General features: G+C 48.5%; 1 protein-coding gene across 1 annotated transcript in view; it reads right to left on the bottom strand.

The window, feature by feature from the left end:
• The window catches only part of TENM2 (teneurin transmembrane protein 2), a gene marked incomplete at its 5' end in the record, with an annotated part of 411,764 nt that overhangs the window by 110,094 nt on the left and 284,191 nt on the right, over window positions 1-17,479 (bottom strand). The window contains one exon of the mRNA XM_079918659.1: window positions 15,642-15,788. Coding sequence (XP_079774785.1) covers window positions 15,642-15,788 — 147 coding nt within the window. The remainder of the gene's footprint in view (window positions 1-15,641; window positions 15,789-17,479) is intronic.

The raw sequence follows: 17,479 nt of genomic DNA, 5'->3' as shown, positions 1-17,479 counted from the left end.
CCCAGGGCTCATGGGGGTCCTAGTCCGGGTGAGGGTGCTCTTCCCAGACAGCATTGCTGATCCTGGCCAGTCCCTGCCACTGGAACAGCACTTAGAAAATTTTAAGGTGGGCACTCCGAAGCTCAGGGAACCACTGGGCTCCTATCCTAGTTAGACAAATAACATAATAATACAGGTTTTAGAGTCAGAATGGTCTGGTTTTAAAACCTGTTCTATCATTCATTAGCTATGTAAATTTGGCAAGTGATTGACCTCCTGTGACTCAGTGTTCCCAGCTATAGAATGGACTTAATAGCACCTACGTCACCAGAGAGCACGGAGATGCTACGACGGGCCCCGTGAAATGAGAAGATGAAGGTACTGCACTTAACACAGAGGAAGAACTCAATAAAGGGAGGCTATTCTCAATGATACTTCTTGCTCTCCACCAGGGAAAGGCACTGTTCTATTTGCATTTTACCCAATGCCTGCTGACAAGTTGGAAGTGAGGGATAATTGAAAGTATTCTGGCTTGATGTAACTAAGAAGTGAAAGGAATGGGCAAGGCTGACTTGATTTAACCTGGCAATATGAGATTAGTTCTTCATTGCCGCTGTTAGGTCTCCCGCATTGCCAACCTTTTAAAGCAATAGATTGGCTGACAGTGTGCTCATTTGGAAGGTTTCACCTGCCATTAATACCCTGGCTGCCTGATGGACTGTCTTTCAGCAGGCATCTTGCCTCTCCCTCCACAGGGCAACCGCCATCCTTAAACATTGCAAGAAGTAAAATTGTATTTGCACTCCTTCTGGAAGGCCTGTTGGAAGTTTTCCTCTTGCTTCTTGTCAACTCTTTTTGTCAGTCTGTGAATTCCAAGCCCCGGGATCCTTGCCCCCAAAGCACCTTCCAGCTTTTCCTATAACTTAGCAATGGAAGATCCATCGTGTCCAACCAGAGATCTGGCAGAGTGGAGGCCTCCCTGAGAGATGCTTTGCTGGCTTTCCTAGTCTTCAGGATGGATGTGGGAAAGAAAGCAAAGGCTTCCTAGGACAACCCAGGCACTGTTACTGAAGGCAGGGATATGATCCAGGTAAGACCTCTCTTTGATATGACTCTGGCTTTACCGCGAAGCTACTGGGGCATCTGGTCGACCCCACATGAATGGGGGTGGGGATAAAGGATGGTAGAAATTTTATGACAATGATCTTGAAGTGTGTGTCTAGTTGTTGTTTTTTTTTTTTGAATGGTTCTTCATCAGAAATGAAACAAATGGACAAAAAACAAAACACTATTAACCAAACCCTTTAAAACCAATGCTTCTCAAATTCTAACCAGCATCAGAATCACCTGGGGAACTTGTTAAAATGTAGCTTCCAATTCTGTAGTCCTAGACTGGGGCTTGAGAGCCTGCATTTCTTACAGGGTCCCAGGTGATGCTGACACCGGTGTCCTGAGCACCGTACTTCCATAAGTGAGGCACTAAACCACTACTGGTCAAGTTGTGCTCCCTGATTTCTTGTCCTGGAATCACCTCAGTGATGTTAAAACACTGATCCCGGTTGTCACCCACACCTACTAAATTCCTGAGGGCGGAAACTAGGAATCTGCATTTTAATGAAAAGGCCCCAACGATTCCTCAGTTCACTAAAGCTTGAGACCCCCTGCTCTGAATTATTGAAACACCTCTCAGATATCCATAGCAGCACAACTGACCCTCAGGAATGAAACCAGCTTTTCCAAATTATGCCTCCTGTGGATGTTAATCGGGGTTCCCTGAAATAGAAATGGAGGTGGGACAGGAGGGTCTGTGGTCAAATGCAGTCTGGGAGATGCTGGTTAAACACAGTTAAACTGGTTTAATCACACCAGGAGTTCTCAGCGCCCTTGATGAGTGAATACGCATTAGGACTCTTTACTGTTGCAATGGAGTGTGCAGTGCTTCCTGACCAAGGACCCCGTTTGGCTTGCAGCATCTCCCTGCAACAGTCTCCCTGCAATCAGCCTTACTGGTTGGGGAGCACTTCATGAGAACACAGAGCTCTAGGTTTGGGGGTTCTATCCCAGGAAGGACCAGCCAAACCTTCACCTATTCAACAGTCACAAGGGGTAGCCCCAGGCTTGACTGTCTCATAAAATGCAGGTTTTGGGCTGATCAGGCCCAATGCAAACCACGTCATCACTACTAGCACATCAGCTCAGAGCCTCTGTCCTTGGGCTCCCAGAGCCTCCCCCAAACCAATGCATTTCAGCATAGGGGTCCTGTGCTAGGTGACAGGATCCTGGGGGGGTCAGCACGACCATGAAGTGTTAATGGCAACCATGTCTTATGAGAGTCGATAGTTGGCATTTAGGAGAAAAGCTTACTAAGTGCCAGGCACCATGCTAAGTGCTTTACGTGCATCCTCTCACTAAATCACCACCAGAACTCTAGGCATCATTAGCCCTGCTGTTTACAGATGAAGAACTGCAGATATAGGGAGAGGTTAAATACCTCGCCTGAGACCATGCAGCTTTTGTATGGTGGGGCTGGGTTCTGAACCCAGTTTGCTGCACTCCAACGTTAAATCCTACATGCAGCTGCCATGATAGGTCTGTTACCGTTAAACATTCCGAGTGGCCGATACACAGGAGCTGTTTGTTGTACCTGCCGCTAAGACATGCTTAGGGCCTGCACCAAGCTCTTTTAGTTAAGGCAGGACCACGTCAAACAGAAGAGGGACAATTTAAAGACATACTGAAGGGCGATTTATTTTTTGGAAAACTGGGACACAGAATGTTTTCGTTGCTCTCTGCCCCAGCTCCTGAGTTTACCAGCTTACACTTCTGACTTGGGTGGACCACCACAGGGCTGTCCCCCTCACCAGCAGCTTAAGCTCCTCTGTGCTTTCTCAGCCTGCATCATGCAACCTTATCCGGACACCATCCAGTAAGGCTCACAAGAACACTTTGAGGAGGCTTCTGTGATCTCTACTTCGCAGATAAAGAAACTTAGGCTCAGAGAGGTTAAGGGCCTTGCCCACAATCACACAGCAAGTCAGTGATGCAGGAGTGATTCACCCCTAGTCTGTCCACCTCCAAAGCCTACACTCTTGGTTTCTACCCTCCATTCTTCATAGGAGGCTGTGAGTGATCACAGCCATATCAAGGTTCCCTGTGAATGTTGTAGAATGTGGGGAAGGAAAGGCCAAGCCTTCAGAAAACATTTTTTTTCTAGTTGCTGTTTCTTTTGGTCTTTCTCTCTCTCTCTCTCTCTCTCTCCCCCTTCTTCCCCACCCCCTCCCACTGCTGCTTCTCCACAACCCAGATACAGGCTCAAGGAATAATGATCTCACTTGATCAGAAAGTTTTCACCTTGGACATCCCTGACAGGCCTCTCTGGCACAGTCTCACCCTTGTTAGCCCAGGGCCATGTTTTTATCCCCAGGGGCTTTCTACCCTGCCTGCAGCTGTCTTCCCCCCTTTCCTGTTACAAAAAACCAGTGGCAACAGAGAGCAGGGGCCTCTGATCTCAGCCACTGATTTCCCCACATGCTCGCCCTTGCCCTGCTGTTTCTGGCCTCTCCCAGCCCAGTCTGCTCCACCCCACACGTCTGTTGACCTCATCAACCACCATTTCCAAGAGCCCACTGACAGGTCAGACAGAAGTGAGCCGATGGCCGGGGAGTCCAGGCCCGGCCGGGGGTGGCAGCCTGGTGGGGTGCCAGGCAGTGACCTGCTGGGCCCCTCAGAAAGGAAAGGGGCTGTCACCACCGACACCTCTGAGCAACAAGCCAGAACAGTGACTTTCCGCCTGAGGAGAGATCCCGTCTCTTGCGGGGGGAGGTGGGAGGACCGGCCCCAAAGCTGAGAGAATTAGCAGCTTTGATGACCGTGTGAAGAATAGACAAATACCCACAGCCCTGCAACTGGGAGAAGGACCAGACTCAGCTATCTACAAACTTCCTGCTAGACTAGGGAAATCAGAAGTATGAATTTCCTAAACACGGCCATTACTACACTCCAGGCACTGTGCTGAACGCTCCCTAGAGATTTTCTCATTTAATCTTCACATCCCCTCTGCTGCGTCGGTACTCGGAGCTGGTATTGTATTGCCAGTTATGAACACAGCATCTGGAGGTCGGCAACACATTGTCTGTGTGGCTTTGGGCTGGTTACTTTACCTCTCTGAGCCTCAGCTTCCTCATCAGTAAAATGGAAATAATAATCATATCAGCATAATAGAGCTGTTGTGAAAGACTAAATAAGCTTTATGCAAAAGCATTCAGCGGAGAGTAACCATCTGTTTACTCTGGCTTCCTCACTATTCCACATCTGGCCAAGCAAGCCATCGTGTGGGACGTCTGGGCTCACTCAACAGCCATCCCTGGCCGCCCCTGCCTTTCCTCCTGTCTTGGAGGAGGGAGCTTGCCTACCTACTGCCATCAGCCCACAGGAAGCCGATACACTGGGTGAGCAAAGTCGGCTACAGAGGTGAAAAGCAGCAGAATCACGTGTTCACGTCTTAGCGAAACAAACAGTGTATCTTACATTTGGATTTTCTTGGCATTGAGAAAATGGTGTCAGTGATATACAGTGACTTGGGTGTCACTGTCTGTATGCATGTGTTTCTTTCATCCTAAAATAATCTACTGAATAAATGACAACTGCTTTTTATCCTAGATACTTCTCATTAAAGCTTTCATTCTTCAATTCATTTAATAAGGAATTGACCAAGACAGACAGGGACCCTGAGGTTGTGGGTCTAGATTTGAGGGGAAACAATGAATAAATAAATGTATAATAGACTTTGCAAGAGTGACAGTGCTTTGAAGAAAAGTAAAGCAGGGCAAAGGGTTGGAGAGGGTTGGAGGGGAGCCAGGGATGGCATCTCTGAAGAAGTCATGTTTGGGTAGAAACCTAAATGAAATGAGGAAACAAGTCACGGAAACATCTGAGGGAAAAGCATTCTGGGCAGAGGGAACAGCAGGTGCAAACGGCCAGGGTTGGGCTGTATTTTGTGAGCTATGGGAAGAACAGGATGGTGGATGCTGGCCCAGTGGAGGGAGAGGAATAGAAGGACAAAATGAGATCAGACGGAAGCAGGCACCTGCTGATGCAAAGCAATGGCCAACGTTGCACCTGGACGCCATTCTACGGGAGATGAGACGCCCTGGGAAAATACCAGAAGAGGCGTGATATGACCTGACTCTTAAAAGAATTCTTCTGAGGGCTCTGTGTGGGATAGACTAGCAGCTGCAGGAACAGTAGCCCAGCCTAGCAAAGCTGGTGGCATGATCTGGGTGGAGGTGGGAAGACATTAAGAAACCAGGGCCTTCATAATTAAGAATAGAGATTGGAGGGGCCAGACAGGGGTGCGTCCACAGATCTGTGCGGCAACACGCAGGGACAAACGTGGCAGGAGAGAGAGCCAGGGAACCTGCCACAGAGATGTGAGCCCAGGGATGTCTGCAGCGTCCATATGCCAACCAAGTCGCCACTGCCTTGAGAAGCAGAGCATCTCGGCTTGTCTCCCCATCAGGCAGCCCAGGGCCACCACGCCTGGAGACATCACTCACTGCAGGCTCTCAAGCTCCCCTCTAAAGGGGACATATTGTGCCAAGTCAGTGGTTCTCAAAGTGTCAGCATCATCTGGGTATTCGCTAGAAATGCACGTCAGCGGGCCCCATACCAGACCTATCGGACGAGAAACTGGGGGAGAGGCTCATGCCTTCCGGTGACTCTGATGCCCACTGACCTACCAGAAGCACTGTGCTAAGTGTTTTGCACGTATAAACTCATCTGTGCCTCACAGTGTCCTATAAGGTAGGAACCGTCATTAGCCCCACTTTACGGAGGACAAAACTGAGGCTCAGAGAGAGGGAGAGAGAATGACTTGCTTCGGCTCACACTGTGGAGCAGTGGAGGGGCCAGGATGTGAACCAAAGCTTCCTGACCCCAAAGCCTCGTTACCACCCTGCCAGGCTGCTTCCTCCTGCCACGGGCAATGAGGAAACATAAGGAAAGGCCCTTCTTTCTTCCCTGCTCTGAGCATGTGTGTTCAGGAATAATCCAAGTAGACACATCAGTTTGAAGGAAGAGGGGTCGTTGCGATTTTGGGGACCAAGATGCTAAGTGGAGGGAGGTAAAGCCAATACTTGGGGTAAAGTGCACTCTGCCCAGCCTGGCACACACGACCTGTCTCTGTCTGTCCAGACCTGCTTCCCCAACCTCTCCCTCCTCCACTCTGCACACCCTGAGCCTTCTCAGATGTCCCCACATGTGCTCTGCTGCCTCTGGCCTCTGTGCCTTTGCCATTTTCTTTGCCCACAATGCCCTTCTCTCTTGCCTAATCTAATTCCTCTGTAGCTTTCAAAATTCAAGCTTTACCGGCTCTGGAAGCCTTCAATGTCCCTCTGCTGGTCTGCCATCACCCCTTGGCCTTATGTCTATCATGGACACTTAGGATATAGCTTTGCAGTGACTGGTTTCACGTATGCCTCACCACCCCCATGAGACTGTGGATTCTTTGTGGGTTCTGTGTCTCGTACATTCCTGCAGAGGAGAGGCTCGGTGTATATTTGTTGAATGACTAAATGATTTGGGGGGTTCTGTCCAAGACTGTGGCTTGTTTGTGGGGGAGGTGTTTGCCATCATCACCATCAATGAGAAGAGGTCTGTGCAGGGCAGGGACGGGAGCTGGTGAGGGAGGCCCACCTGGGGTGCAAAATTAAAGAAGGCGCTCACTCTCAGGTGTGAGGTTCCTCCGTTCATCCTAGTGGGTCTCAGATAGATCTTGGCTCAAACCAGCAATGCCAGGCACCTGTTCTCTGAATGGTGACCGGGTCCCTTTGGGGGAAGCATGTACTGGATTTAAAGCCAGGAAACTAAGCCTCTGGCTCCTATCTGCCCCACCCTCCTACGTGGCCTTGAAGAAGTTACTTTCCCTCGCTGGGTTTTGCAGCTGCTGAAGACTGTATATTTCAGCCTTTCTGTATCTGACATTCCTGGGCTCCATGAGCTCCTTATCTCATGAAGACATAGCGTCCCTCAGTGCGTGGCCCTACCCATGGGTACTGCTGGTAGTACTGGCTGGGCAGATCAAGGATGAAATACCTTGAGGATTGAAAAGGGAGGGAATTCCCTGGAAGAGGCTTGGATTTTGCTGTGTGTGGAGAGATACGGAAGCACTGGGCACAGAGCTTTGGGGGACACCTTGCAGTTTTCTTTGGATTCACATTTGGCCGCATAATTCTGGCCCCTCTCCAATCCCCCAGAGCTCGTGGCTGAGAAGATGGAAAGTCAAAGAAAAGAGCACAGGCTTTGGGGCAGCTGTTCTCACTGCAGTGTGGAGAACGCCTAGCTATTTAAAGTCCAACTGCTCCACTTTCCCCCGCTGCCCCCCCCCGCCGCCGGCATTCCATTGCAGAAGTACTTTGTGGCAAAAATGCACTCCAGATCCAAAACGGGGAGTGGGGGGGAAGCTAACACCAAGGCTATTTTTCAGAATGCTGCAGAATTCGTGCTGCTGAGGGGCTGAGGGTGTTAAGGAGGTCTGCCCTGCTCTGATCCCGGACACGAAACTCAGGTGCTGCGAGGGGCCTACAAGGAGGGCTCTTAACCTGCTTCCTGAACCCTGACTTGGCTACATTCTAGCTGGGGGACCTGGGTAAGCCACTTCACTTCTCCGGCCCTTAGTTTCTGCTTCTATGTAAAGGATAATAAGAGGCTCTCAGGGCTCTCATGGGCTATTGCCATGATTTATTTGGGCAGTTTGGTAACGTCTGAGCACCGGCCTGGCCTCTAATAAGTGCTCCATGCATCGGGCCTTTGACATCGAACCAAAGGATACTCCCTGTGTTGGTACCGTCCAGCTCCTCCGGTACGTTCCTGGGAGATGCTAGTGTCTACATCAGATTTGTCAGCCCTGGCATGACTGACATTTTGGGCTGGACCATTCTTTGTGGTGAGGCTGTCCTGTGCACACAGGACGTTTAGCGGCATCCCTGGCCTCCACCCACTAGATGCCGGCAGCACCGCCTCTCTTTCTCCTTGTTGTGACTCATAAAATGTCAGACACTGACAATGTCCCCCGGACAGCAAGGTCATCCTTTGTAGGGAGCAACTGGTCTGGACTGAGGGGAGGACTGTGGGAGCCACAGAGCTAATCATGGCACCGAGGCCCTTGAACCTTCATTCAGATGCTGGTCACAGAAGCCAAGAGGGTAACCTCTGCCATCTAGATGGCTTCTCTGGCCAAGGCAAAAAGAGAGGAAGCCAACAGAATGATACAAATGTTACCTCTCTGCCACCAGTCAAACCTGTGTTTTGATCCTTTAATTCCCTCAAATAAGTCCTCAGTGATTTAAATTATTAACTCTTTTTTGCAGATTATGCATTTTAATTACAATTTTATGATGAATATTTGATTTGTTATCTAATCAGGGAAAAATATATAATCCCTTAAGAGACACTTAATAACCATTTAAACTATTAAAGATTTGATTCGAAAAGACTGAAGGTGCTATGTTAGGTAAACTCACGAACGACAAATTCCACGGTCAAATAAATTTACTGTGAAAGGGGAAAGTTTCTTACTATGGGAGAGTTTTACCTTGGAGGTGATTTTTCCGAAGACCTTTTTGCGACAGCACACATTCTGTACTTATTTGAACCTCCTTCAGAAACAACTTCCAAATTTCATTAGTGTTGTAGAAGAAATGTGATGCTGGCTTTCAGGTAGAAAAGCAGTATGTTGTAGTGGTTAGCGGAAAGGTCTGTTTTGAATATGACCTTCTTGCGGTACCTTATCTGGGAAATGGAAAAACTATGAAGAGGTAGACTCATAGACCTTGCACTTCTGGTGTGAAGAAACAGATGACATAGAGGAAAGCAGGGGTAATTTAGGGGCGTGACCTTTGCTGTGAAGGAAACAACAGAGGGTGATGGGAGAGAGAGGTGAAACTTCCAGGTCAAGATAGGCCTCTTTGGGGCCTTTGAGCTGAGACCTAAGAATGAGTAGAAGAAGCCAGTCGTGCAAAATGCCCAGGTCAGAGTATTGCTGGCCCTGGACCAGCAAAGGCTCTTTGGGAGGATGAAGCTTAGCTTGTACAAGGATGGGAAGGCTGGCCAGAGTGGATGAAGCAGAGCTGCTACAGAGGCTGTCGGGGACACAGTGAGAGAGAAGGCGGGGACCCATCCTAGCAGGCCCTCTAGGCCAAGGTGAAACCTTTGATTTTGATTCTAGCTACAGGAGAGGCCCTTAGAGGGCACGACATCATCTGACTTACAATGTAAAACTAGCCCTCTGGCTGCTGTGTGGAGGCACGGAGGACATGGGCAAGAGGAGCAGCAGAGAGATACCGCTGGTTGCCTGTTCCCGTGATCGAGGTGGCTCTGAAGCCCAGCACAGCGCTCTTGGAATCTTACTGAGGATAGTTTTTTTTTTTTTTTTTTTGCGGTACGCGGGCCTCTCACTGTTGTGGCCTCTCCCGTTGCGGAGCACAGGCTCCGGACGCGCAGGCCCAGCGGCCATGGCTCACGGCCCCAGCCGCTCTGCGGCATGTGGGATCTTCCCGGACCGGGGCACGAACCCGTGTCCCCTGCATCGGCAGGCGGACTCTCAACCACTGTGCCACCAGGGAAGCCCGAGGATAGCTTTTATATGCAATGGAGAATGGATTCTATCTTTTTTTTTAACCTCAATAGAATAAAAGAAAACTGAACCCCCAATTCTCAGTCTCCTAAACAGAAGATTCTCTAATCCAATGTGCCTAGGAAATCAAAGATCTTATTTCAACTGGAAGATCCTGAATAATAATACCAGCCCCCTGTCGCCATGTGGTCCTCTAGGAGTTCAGTGGCAGCTAGTCCTGCTTCCCTCCCAAGAAGAGAGCCCCAGTGCCTGGCCAGGTGGCAGTGGCCTCTAGGTCAAGTTTTCCTTCTAAGCATTAGATATATTGCTTTCCTCTCTGGGAGCTAATCATTTATGGCTCCAGTTACATTTCCCACAAGGTCTTTGGACTGTAAGGGGAATCCTTATCCAACCCAATTAATAGAGCAATGTTGCACTTTTCAGCTGTCCCCCACCCAACCCATCCATCAACATGATTTGCACACATTAATCAAGGCATTTACAATGGGTTCACCAAGCTTTCCCTCTCACTAGATGAAGAAATGGGACTATTTGGACCTGTGAACCATAACTCTTGCAGAGTCCCTGAAGTCCCGAGCTTGGCTCTGCTAAACGCACAGACGAGGTGAGTTATTAATTACCAATTGAGATAAATGCCGGGAGAGCATCCCTGAATCATGTCAAGCCAATTTGGATGGTTACGGGATGGGGAGAGAGGGGGAGGCAATGGTCGGTGAGGAGTGGGTTTCGTCTGTTCCAAGTGCTTTTGGACAGACTCCAGTGTTATTTCTCCTCATTTAGACCTGGCTGGAGTGCCCTGAGCTCAGGCCAGCATCCACATCTCTTAACCCAAGGCAGCCTCCTTTGGAGCAAAACAAGGAATCAAGCTTCACAGATGAAGGTGGGCTGGGAAATTCCGTTCTGAAGAGCAGCCTGACTGAAGTCCTTAATTTAGAGAGAGAAATGCCGATGCTGCTGGTGGATGGAACACCCCCTACCAGGGGCTCCTGATCACACAGATCGTGGAATTGAGGGAGACAAGGAGAAAGGCTGAAGACCCTGGGCTTTAGGATTGCGACGGGCTTTCTTTCCTGTCCTGCAGCCAACACCCATGCTCCGGGACAGTCCCTTCCTACCCCGTCTGCCCTCACACACTGGATTGTAATAATAATACCACCATGTTTATACATCTTGTCTTTTCAGATGGATTCAGTGAGCTCTCTTTGCGGACGCTTTGTGTCATGTCTGTCTTCGTATTTCCAAAGGCCTAATGTTACTAATGTCTAACATTTAGTAAACCCTCAACGAATGTTTGTTAAAACATGAATGAATGGCTGATGGATGGACGGATGGATGGATGGAGTCACACCCTAATGACAGAGAGTTAAAGGATTTTAAAATTTTGAGACAAACATTGGCCACCTCTCCAGCCAGGAATGGAGAGCACTTCTAAAACATACTGAAGTTATTTGCTCAGAAACTAAACAGGAAAATGTGTTTATATTTTTCCAATTACTTCTCTCTACTTGAAGTAAAATTCCCCTTTCTTCACTTCACTCCTCTTGTGTTCTGGAAATTCTAGGGGTAGAGGTCTGGGAATAGGCACCATGACATTGGGCTGGGTCAGCCCACCCAGGGGAAACCATCATTTGAACTAGTTTTTCTCCAAATGTGGTCAGCAGACCACTTGTGTCAGAATCCTCTGGAGTGCTTGATAAAAATGCAGATTCCTAGATTCCATATCTGACTTAATGAATCAGAATCTCAAAGGCCTACAAATCTCAATTTTAAACAAGCTCTCCAGTGTGGCCACACAACACTGAAGTCTGATGAGCCCTGGTTAGAATCTCAGTGGTTCTGGGATTCTGTGGGAAAAGTATGGGTTAGGCGCCATCTCTGTGGATTCAGCATCCAATTCTAGACAATAACAACAACAATACTAACAACAGTAAAGCTAGCAACGGCCAACACAGGAGGGTATCCTATGAGCCAGGCACCTTGTAAAACATATCACACACATTTTCTCAGTGAAACTTCACCCCTGTTCACGGAGGTGGCATTGCCACGCCAGTTTTACAGACGACAAAACTGAGACTTTGAGGGGTAAACTGACGTGCAGAAGTGGGCTACAGAGCCTGAGCCCCGAGCCCAGGCTCTTAACTATATGATGCTACAGTGTCACCTATTCAGCAATCAGGGAAGTGACATGAGAAGGAGCAAAGCATCTAACTTTCAGAGCTGTGTTGAAACAGAACAGAGGGAAACAAAGACAACTCCCTAGTGTGGCCAGGAAGGACATGGGGCATGGCGATCGTGGATAAGCTCAGCTTCCGAAGGGCCATCTCCCACCCCTCCACCTCCGGGCCTCTGCCAACAGACTGGAGACAGCATCTGATAGGATTCCATGGGAGCTTCAGCCGGGCTCCCAGGCTGGCTCACAAGGATGGGAGCCTTGGGCTTCTATAGACAGAGGGCTGGGGCTCCTGACGCCAAGTTCTGGGTGATAAAAGGGTGGAGGGAAGGAATAAGGACTGTCTTTCCAGGCCAGAGAGCCTACCAACGCCTCCCCACCTCGAGGTTTCCACCCTTTCTCCTACCCCTGGCTGTGATGAACTAAATCTCACACCTGTCGTGGTGGTGATAATGAAATATTATCCGCCTGTCACTTGATCTACATGTTGTGTGTATTCTCAGACTTTAATGAGCTCGTATTTGTTTTCTGTAGCAAAAATATTTCTTTGAGTCTCTCCTTTTTCAAATTGGGGTGAGCAGTTCAAGTAAAGATCTCTCAGTATTAAAAAGACAGTCTTGCTCCCCGGCACGTCTGTCCGAACCGTTTCTACTACTTCGCAGGGGCCGTGGTAGGTGAAGTTTGTCCCTTCAGAAGCAGCCAATGCTTCCTGAGTTTAAGTTGGTGGTCATATGGCTGGGGGTGTTGGCAGAATTTGAAAGCCATGGGAGTAAGAAGGTAGGAATCCATAAATTGTTTTGGGGGGATATTTTTTCAACAGGGTTGCTCGTCTAAGTACCAGAAGATCCAGAAAGTAGTTCAGTGAAAAATCTCCCAAGTTTCCCAAGGAAGGTACTTAGTACCATTCTAGATGCATCGGAGAGAAGTTCATTCATTCCACATCATGGCTGGCTTAGGTCAGTGGCTCTCAAAGAGAACCGGCATCGGCATCCTCTGGAAATTTACAAGAGATACAAATTCTTGCATCCTACCCGAGACCTACGGAATCAACCGGGGTAGGGTTTAGCAATCTGTGTGTAATCAAGCCCTCCAGGTGGTTTTGCCGTAAGCTAACATTTTGGAACTACCAGCGTCTGTAGGCATTAGAGCTTCTTTCTCTCATGGAGGAACTCAGGTTGAAAAAGGCTGTTATGGGCTTCGAATATCTATATCCATATTTATATCTATATTTATATCAGTTTAAAATATAAAAAAAAAGACTATCACTTTAAACTTGAGATTTTTAAAAAATGGAGAGCATTCCTAGATGGGAAAATGGTTTGCCTCTTCCAGCTCCCTTTGGAAGGGCGCTCTATTATTTTCCCCATTCATGAGGTTTATAACAGATGTGTTCACTGCAGCTGCTCCCCAGGCCTGGGCGGCTGCTCTTACCCACCCACTGCTACGTTTAGAGACCCACACAGCTCTTCAGAGAACTGGAAAAGCAGGACAGAGCTTGGGGCAGAACTCCCCCCCCCCACTCCACCCCCAAACAAACAAAACAGTGATGTAATTAGCGTGCTACAGGATTGGATCTGCAGTTGATGAGGAACAACTTTAATATTTATCAATAAACAGCAAAGTGCTGAGCACACCTCCTAGGGAAGTAATTAACCATAAAAAAGGATACTCTGCACAGAGGAATCTCCTCCAAAAAAAGACCTCAGTTAATTGTGAATTGCTTACATACAGCAGGTGAGACAGAATCCATGCCTACCCCTCTCACCTGACACAAGCAACTCTGAATTAACTGGGAGTTTCTTTTTATAAACACAGTGCAGAGCCTTTTTTTCTTGGTGGTTAATTACTTCCTTGGGAGGTTGCTTTAATAGTTCCCATAACAAGGCCATTATTGTCTTTAGCATAATCACTGCCTCATTTGCTTTTGTGCCCTGCCTTTCCGGGTGCCTCTTGCCTCTGCCTGCCAGGAGGGGCCCTGAACTGTGCTCCTTGGGCCGTCCTCAGGCTGGGGACTTGCAGGGTTCCTTCTCCAGCCCCACCACTTCAGGAATTTGGTTTTCTCCTGGTGGGAGCTGGGATCAGGGTGGGGCTGGTGGAGAGGGAAGTGGGTGGCACAGGGCACATTGCGGGAGACTTAGTCCCCCTCCCCTGGGCGCACCGTTCCAGCCTGTTTGCTAAGCTTTCAGCTGCTGACGCCAGCGACAGGGAAGAAAGCTAGGACAGCAGCTCCTTTCTGGAAGAGGAAGGAGTGGATCTGCAAACAACTGCTTTGCTTGGTGAAACCACCAGGGACCGGAAGCAAAAACAGTGAACATTACCAGGAAAACTAGTGCAATTTTGACCGTCTCTCTTGGGGAAAAAAATGTATATGGAGTTACGGCTCACTTTATTCAAAAATGAATTAAAGTGGCTTCTATTTTGGCTCTGTTTCAGGAAGGTAAATGAGCGAATGGGAGCTCTGTAAACTGCATCAATCTACAAACTTTTTTTTGACTGGTGTACTCCTATCAGCGTATGCACATTTGTTGACTTACAAATTGTAGACACGTTACAACTGCAATCATAGGTTATGGAAAGTGTAAAATGTCTATCAGGAGGATGAAGAAAAAGAAAAATAGTGTGTCTGATACTTTCAGCCTTAACCCAATGGATTGCACCTCACTCTGGACATCAGTGAAGCTTACTGACCCCTTGGGGCCATGAGGGCAGGGGCTGACAGTCCCAGAGCCCAGGGACTGGCACATACAAGACAATACATATTTTTGTTAAATAACCAGACTCACACCCTCTTATACCCTGAAATAGTTTCTGCCCTGAGGGGATTCTGACCAGTTAGTCCTTTTGGTAGGGGTGGATGACAAGCTGGTACCAATGTTACGGGAGCATGAATCTGTGTTCTCAGGAAATCAGGTGGTCCATATTGCTACTGCACCCCCATTTAGCCCCAGAATCTTAGCACTCCACCAGGAAACAACACAGGAAAATTCAGCTAGGCGTACAGAACAGAGGTTAGCAAACTTCCTGTAAGGGGTCAGAGAGTGAACATTTTAGGCTTCGTCTCGGCCAACTCACCAACATTGCCTTTGAGGGTGAAAGCAGGACTAACATAAATGAATAGTCGTGTCTGTGCTCCACCAAAACTCTACCTATGGACACTGAAATTTGAATTCCGCATAGTTCTCATGTGTTGTGAAATATTCTCCTTCTTTAGGTTTTATTCCCCCCAACCGTTAAAATTGTAAAAACCACCTTTTGCTCGCAGGCTGGTACAAAACCAGTCAGTGGGTCGGATTTGGCCCAAGGGCTGTGGTTTGCCAACCACTGGGTAGAACATGGACTTTGGAGGCAGAGCTGGGTTAGGGTCATGATTTTACTATTGGTGACGAAGTTATCTTTAAAAAGTTACTTAATTGCTCTCTAGGCCTCCCTTGGTTTCCTCATTTGTAAAAGTAACATCTCAAAGGGCCGAAAGGACGAAGGGATGCACTGCTCACCACCTCTTAGCTCAGGGTGAGCACATACTGGCATCACCAGCACAGATTCGTTTGTAACTCCCTGCCCTGGAAGGCCTGGCAGGGACGGTCACCCAAAGGCAAAGCCAGGGCCCGGCCACCTTTCTGTGGCAACGCGTACTTGAGGAACCAGAGCCAGCATCCAATCCCAGTGCCTCCAGCCCATGTCTCCAGGAGTCCCCACTGGCCTGAGGATGCCCGTTCTCTGCTGCGCTTGCTTCAAAGGAAATGTTACAACAACATTTGACAATAGCTGAGGGGAGGTCTTTCAGGATAAAGGACTCATGATGACCATCTATAAACAATGCTCTGCTCTTGAGGGGCTGGGAGTTAGAAGACGCTTGCTCACCTCCCTCATTATCCTTGTTATCCGCACAGGAGGTTTCCATGGCAACGTTGCATCCAGGCCCTCTCCAGCCGGTCTGGCAGACACACTGCCAGCTGTTCTGACCCAGTGTGCATCTCCCGTTGCCGTTGCACAAATCGGGGCAGCCATCTGGTTGGAGAAATGGAGAGAATGAGAAGGAGGAACGTGAGGCCGCGCTGGGGCAGCAGGGGAGCCATGCAAAGGGGGAGCAAGGCCACAGGGCAGCCGCTGGGCCAGCCGCGGAGTGGGGCCCGGACCTGCCTTGGGAAGAGTCGGGGAAGCAGGCGACGCATGCGGTTGCAAGACGTTAGCAGGGGCCCAGATGCAGAAGATCCCCAATGACACTGACCCGTCCGTAGGGGTCTGAGGCAACCTTCCCAAAGTGGGGAACATTCCGGAAAGCTAAACTAGCCCTGAGCTTACAACACACCTAGCTAGGCCATTATTTCCAGCCCGCTGGCTCCGGATGGATGCTACCTCAAGAAAAATCTTTTCTTTCTTTCTGTTTTCAGAAGAGCCTTCTGCAGAAGAGAGAAAATTCCCTATCAACCCAGAGTGGAGGCAGAGTGCCCTCCATCTTTCAGAATTTTAAAGCTAAATTTACATGCGATTAGCACGAGCTTCTTATGACCAAGAGCTGGATGGTTCTGCTGGGCTATTTTCATATTTTTGTAGTATTTCGCTTTAAGGGGCACTTAAAAATGTTGGCTGCCAATCATTCAACCTATCTATGGCATGATTTTAAAATACTGCAGGATCGGAAGGCTGGGGAAAGAGTAGGTGCTGAGTGCCATGAATCGGGAAAAGAGAGAGGGATGCTCATGCCGTGGGGGACGGCAGTGGGGTTCGAGTGATTCCTATTTTGTGGTTTTCTTTTCCTTTTGGGTGTGTGTGTGTGTGTGAAATCAGCAGCCTACCTCATTCCCTAATTGCTCCAGCACCCAAAACAATTGCAGCTATTACTCTCCTGACCTAAGCGTGGGCAAAGAGAGCCTGGATGAGGAAAGAAGAGAAAAAGCTGGGGGCACTATAGTGAGATGGGGAGTCTCTGTGGCAGAACCTCTGTCGCCATTTATAAGATGTAGAGAGAAGCACAGGATTGGTAGGATGTGGCCACACTCACAAAACCTACTTGCTGGCAAGAATTCTTAGATACGTTTTTATTTTTCTTCCCTTTAACGGCTTTACTGAGGTGTAATTTACATACCATAAAATTCACCCGTTTTAAGTGTACTGTACAAGGCAATGACTTCGAGGAAATTTATGGCATTGTGCAACCTAGGTATGTTTCCCTACTACGTTTAAGACCATTAATTTAATTGTCCTCAGAAAATAACTCTCCTGAATCTCTCTCTCTCTCTCTCTCTCTCATTCTGTCTTGACATCTGCTACCATCTCTATCTCCATCTCTTTCTATATCTATTTTTAAACTACACAAAGAGCAGGGTAGCTTGGGCCATGGCGGAGGGAGCACTTTGTAATTGATGGAGGTAATTGATTTGAAACCTTTGTGGCCCACATCTTCTGAATCGAAAGTGTGCATCTCCCCCTACTTCTCTCTCCAGCGTTCCAGAGGCCGTCACCTGGCAGCCTTCCTCTCTTCCCTCGAGTACCCCTTACAAGAAGGCGAATAAACCTAATTTGTGCAAGTGGCAGCGGTGGGAATTTAAAGGACTCCTCCTAAGAAGAAAGGGCTGGAGGGTTTGAAATTGAGTTGAAATTTACTTCTTTAAGGAGTTTCACTCCTCAATGCTTATTCCCTCCCATCCTTTCCAGAATGTGGTATGCATGGGTTAGGACCTGGGAGAACAAGGTAAGCA

The sequence above is a fragment of the Stenella coeruleoalba genome, assembly GCF_951394435.1.
Source record: "Stenella coeruleoalba genome assembly, chromosome: 3".
NCBI lineage: Eukaryota > Metazoa > Chordata > Mammalia > Artiodactyla > Delphinidae > Stenella > Stenella coeruleoalba.
This window is presented reverse-complemented; position numbering and strand designations above follow the sequence as displayed.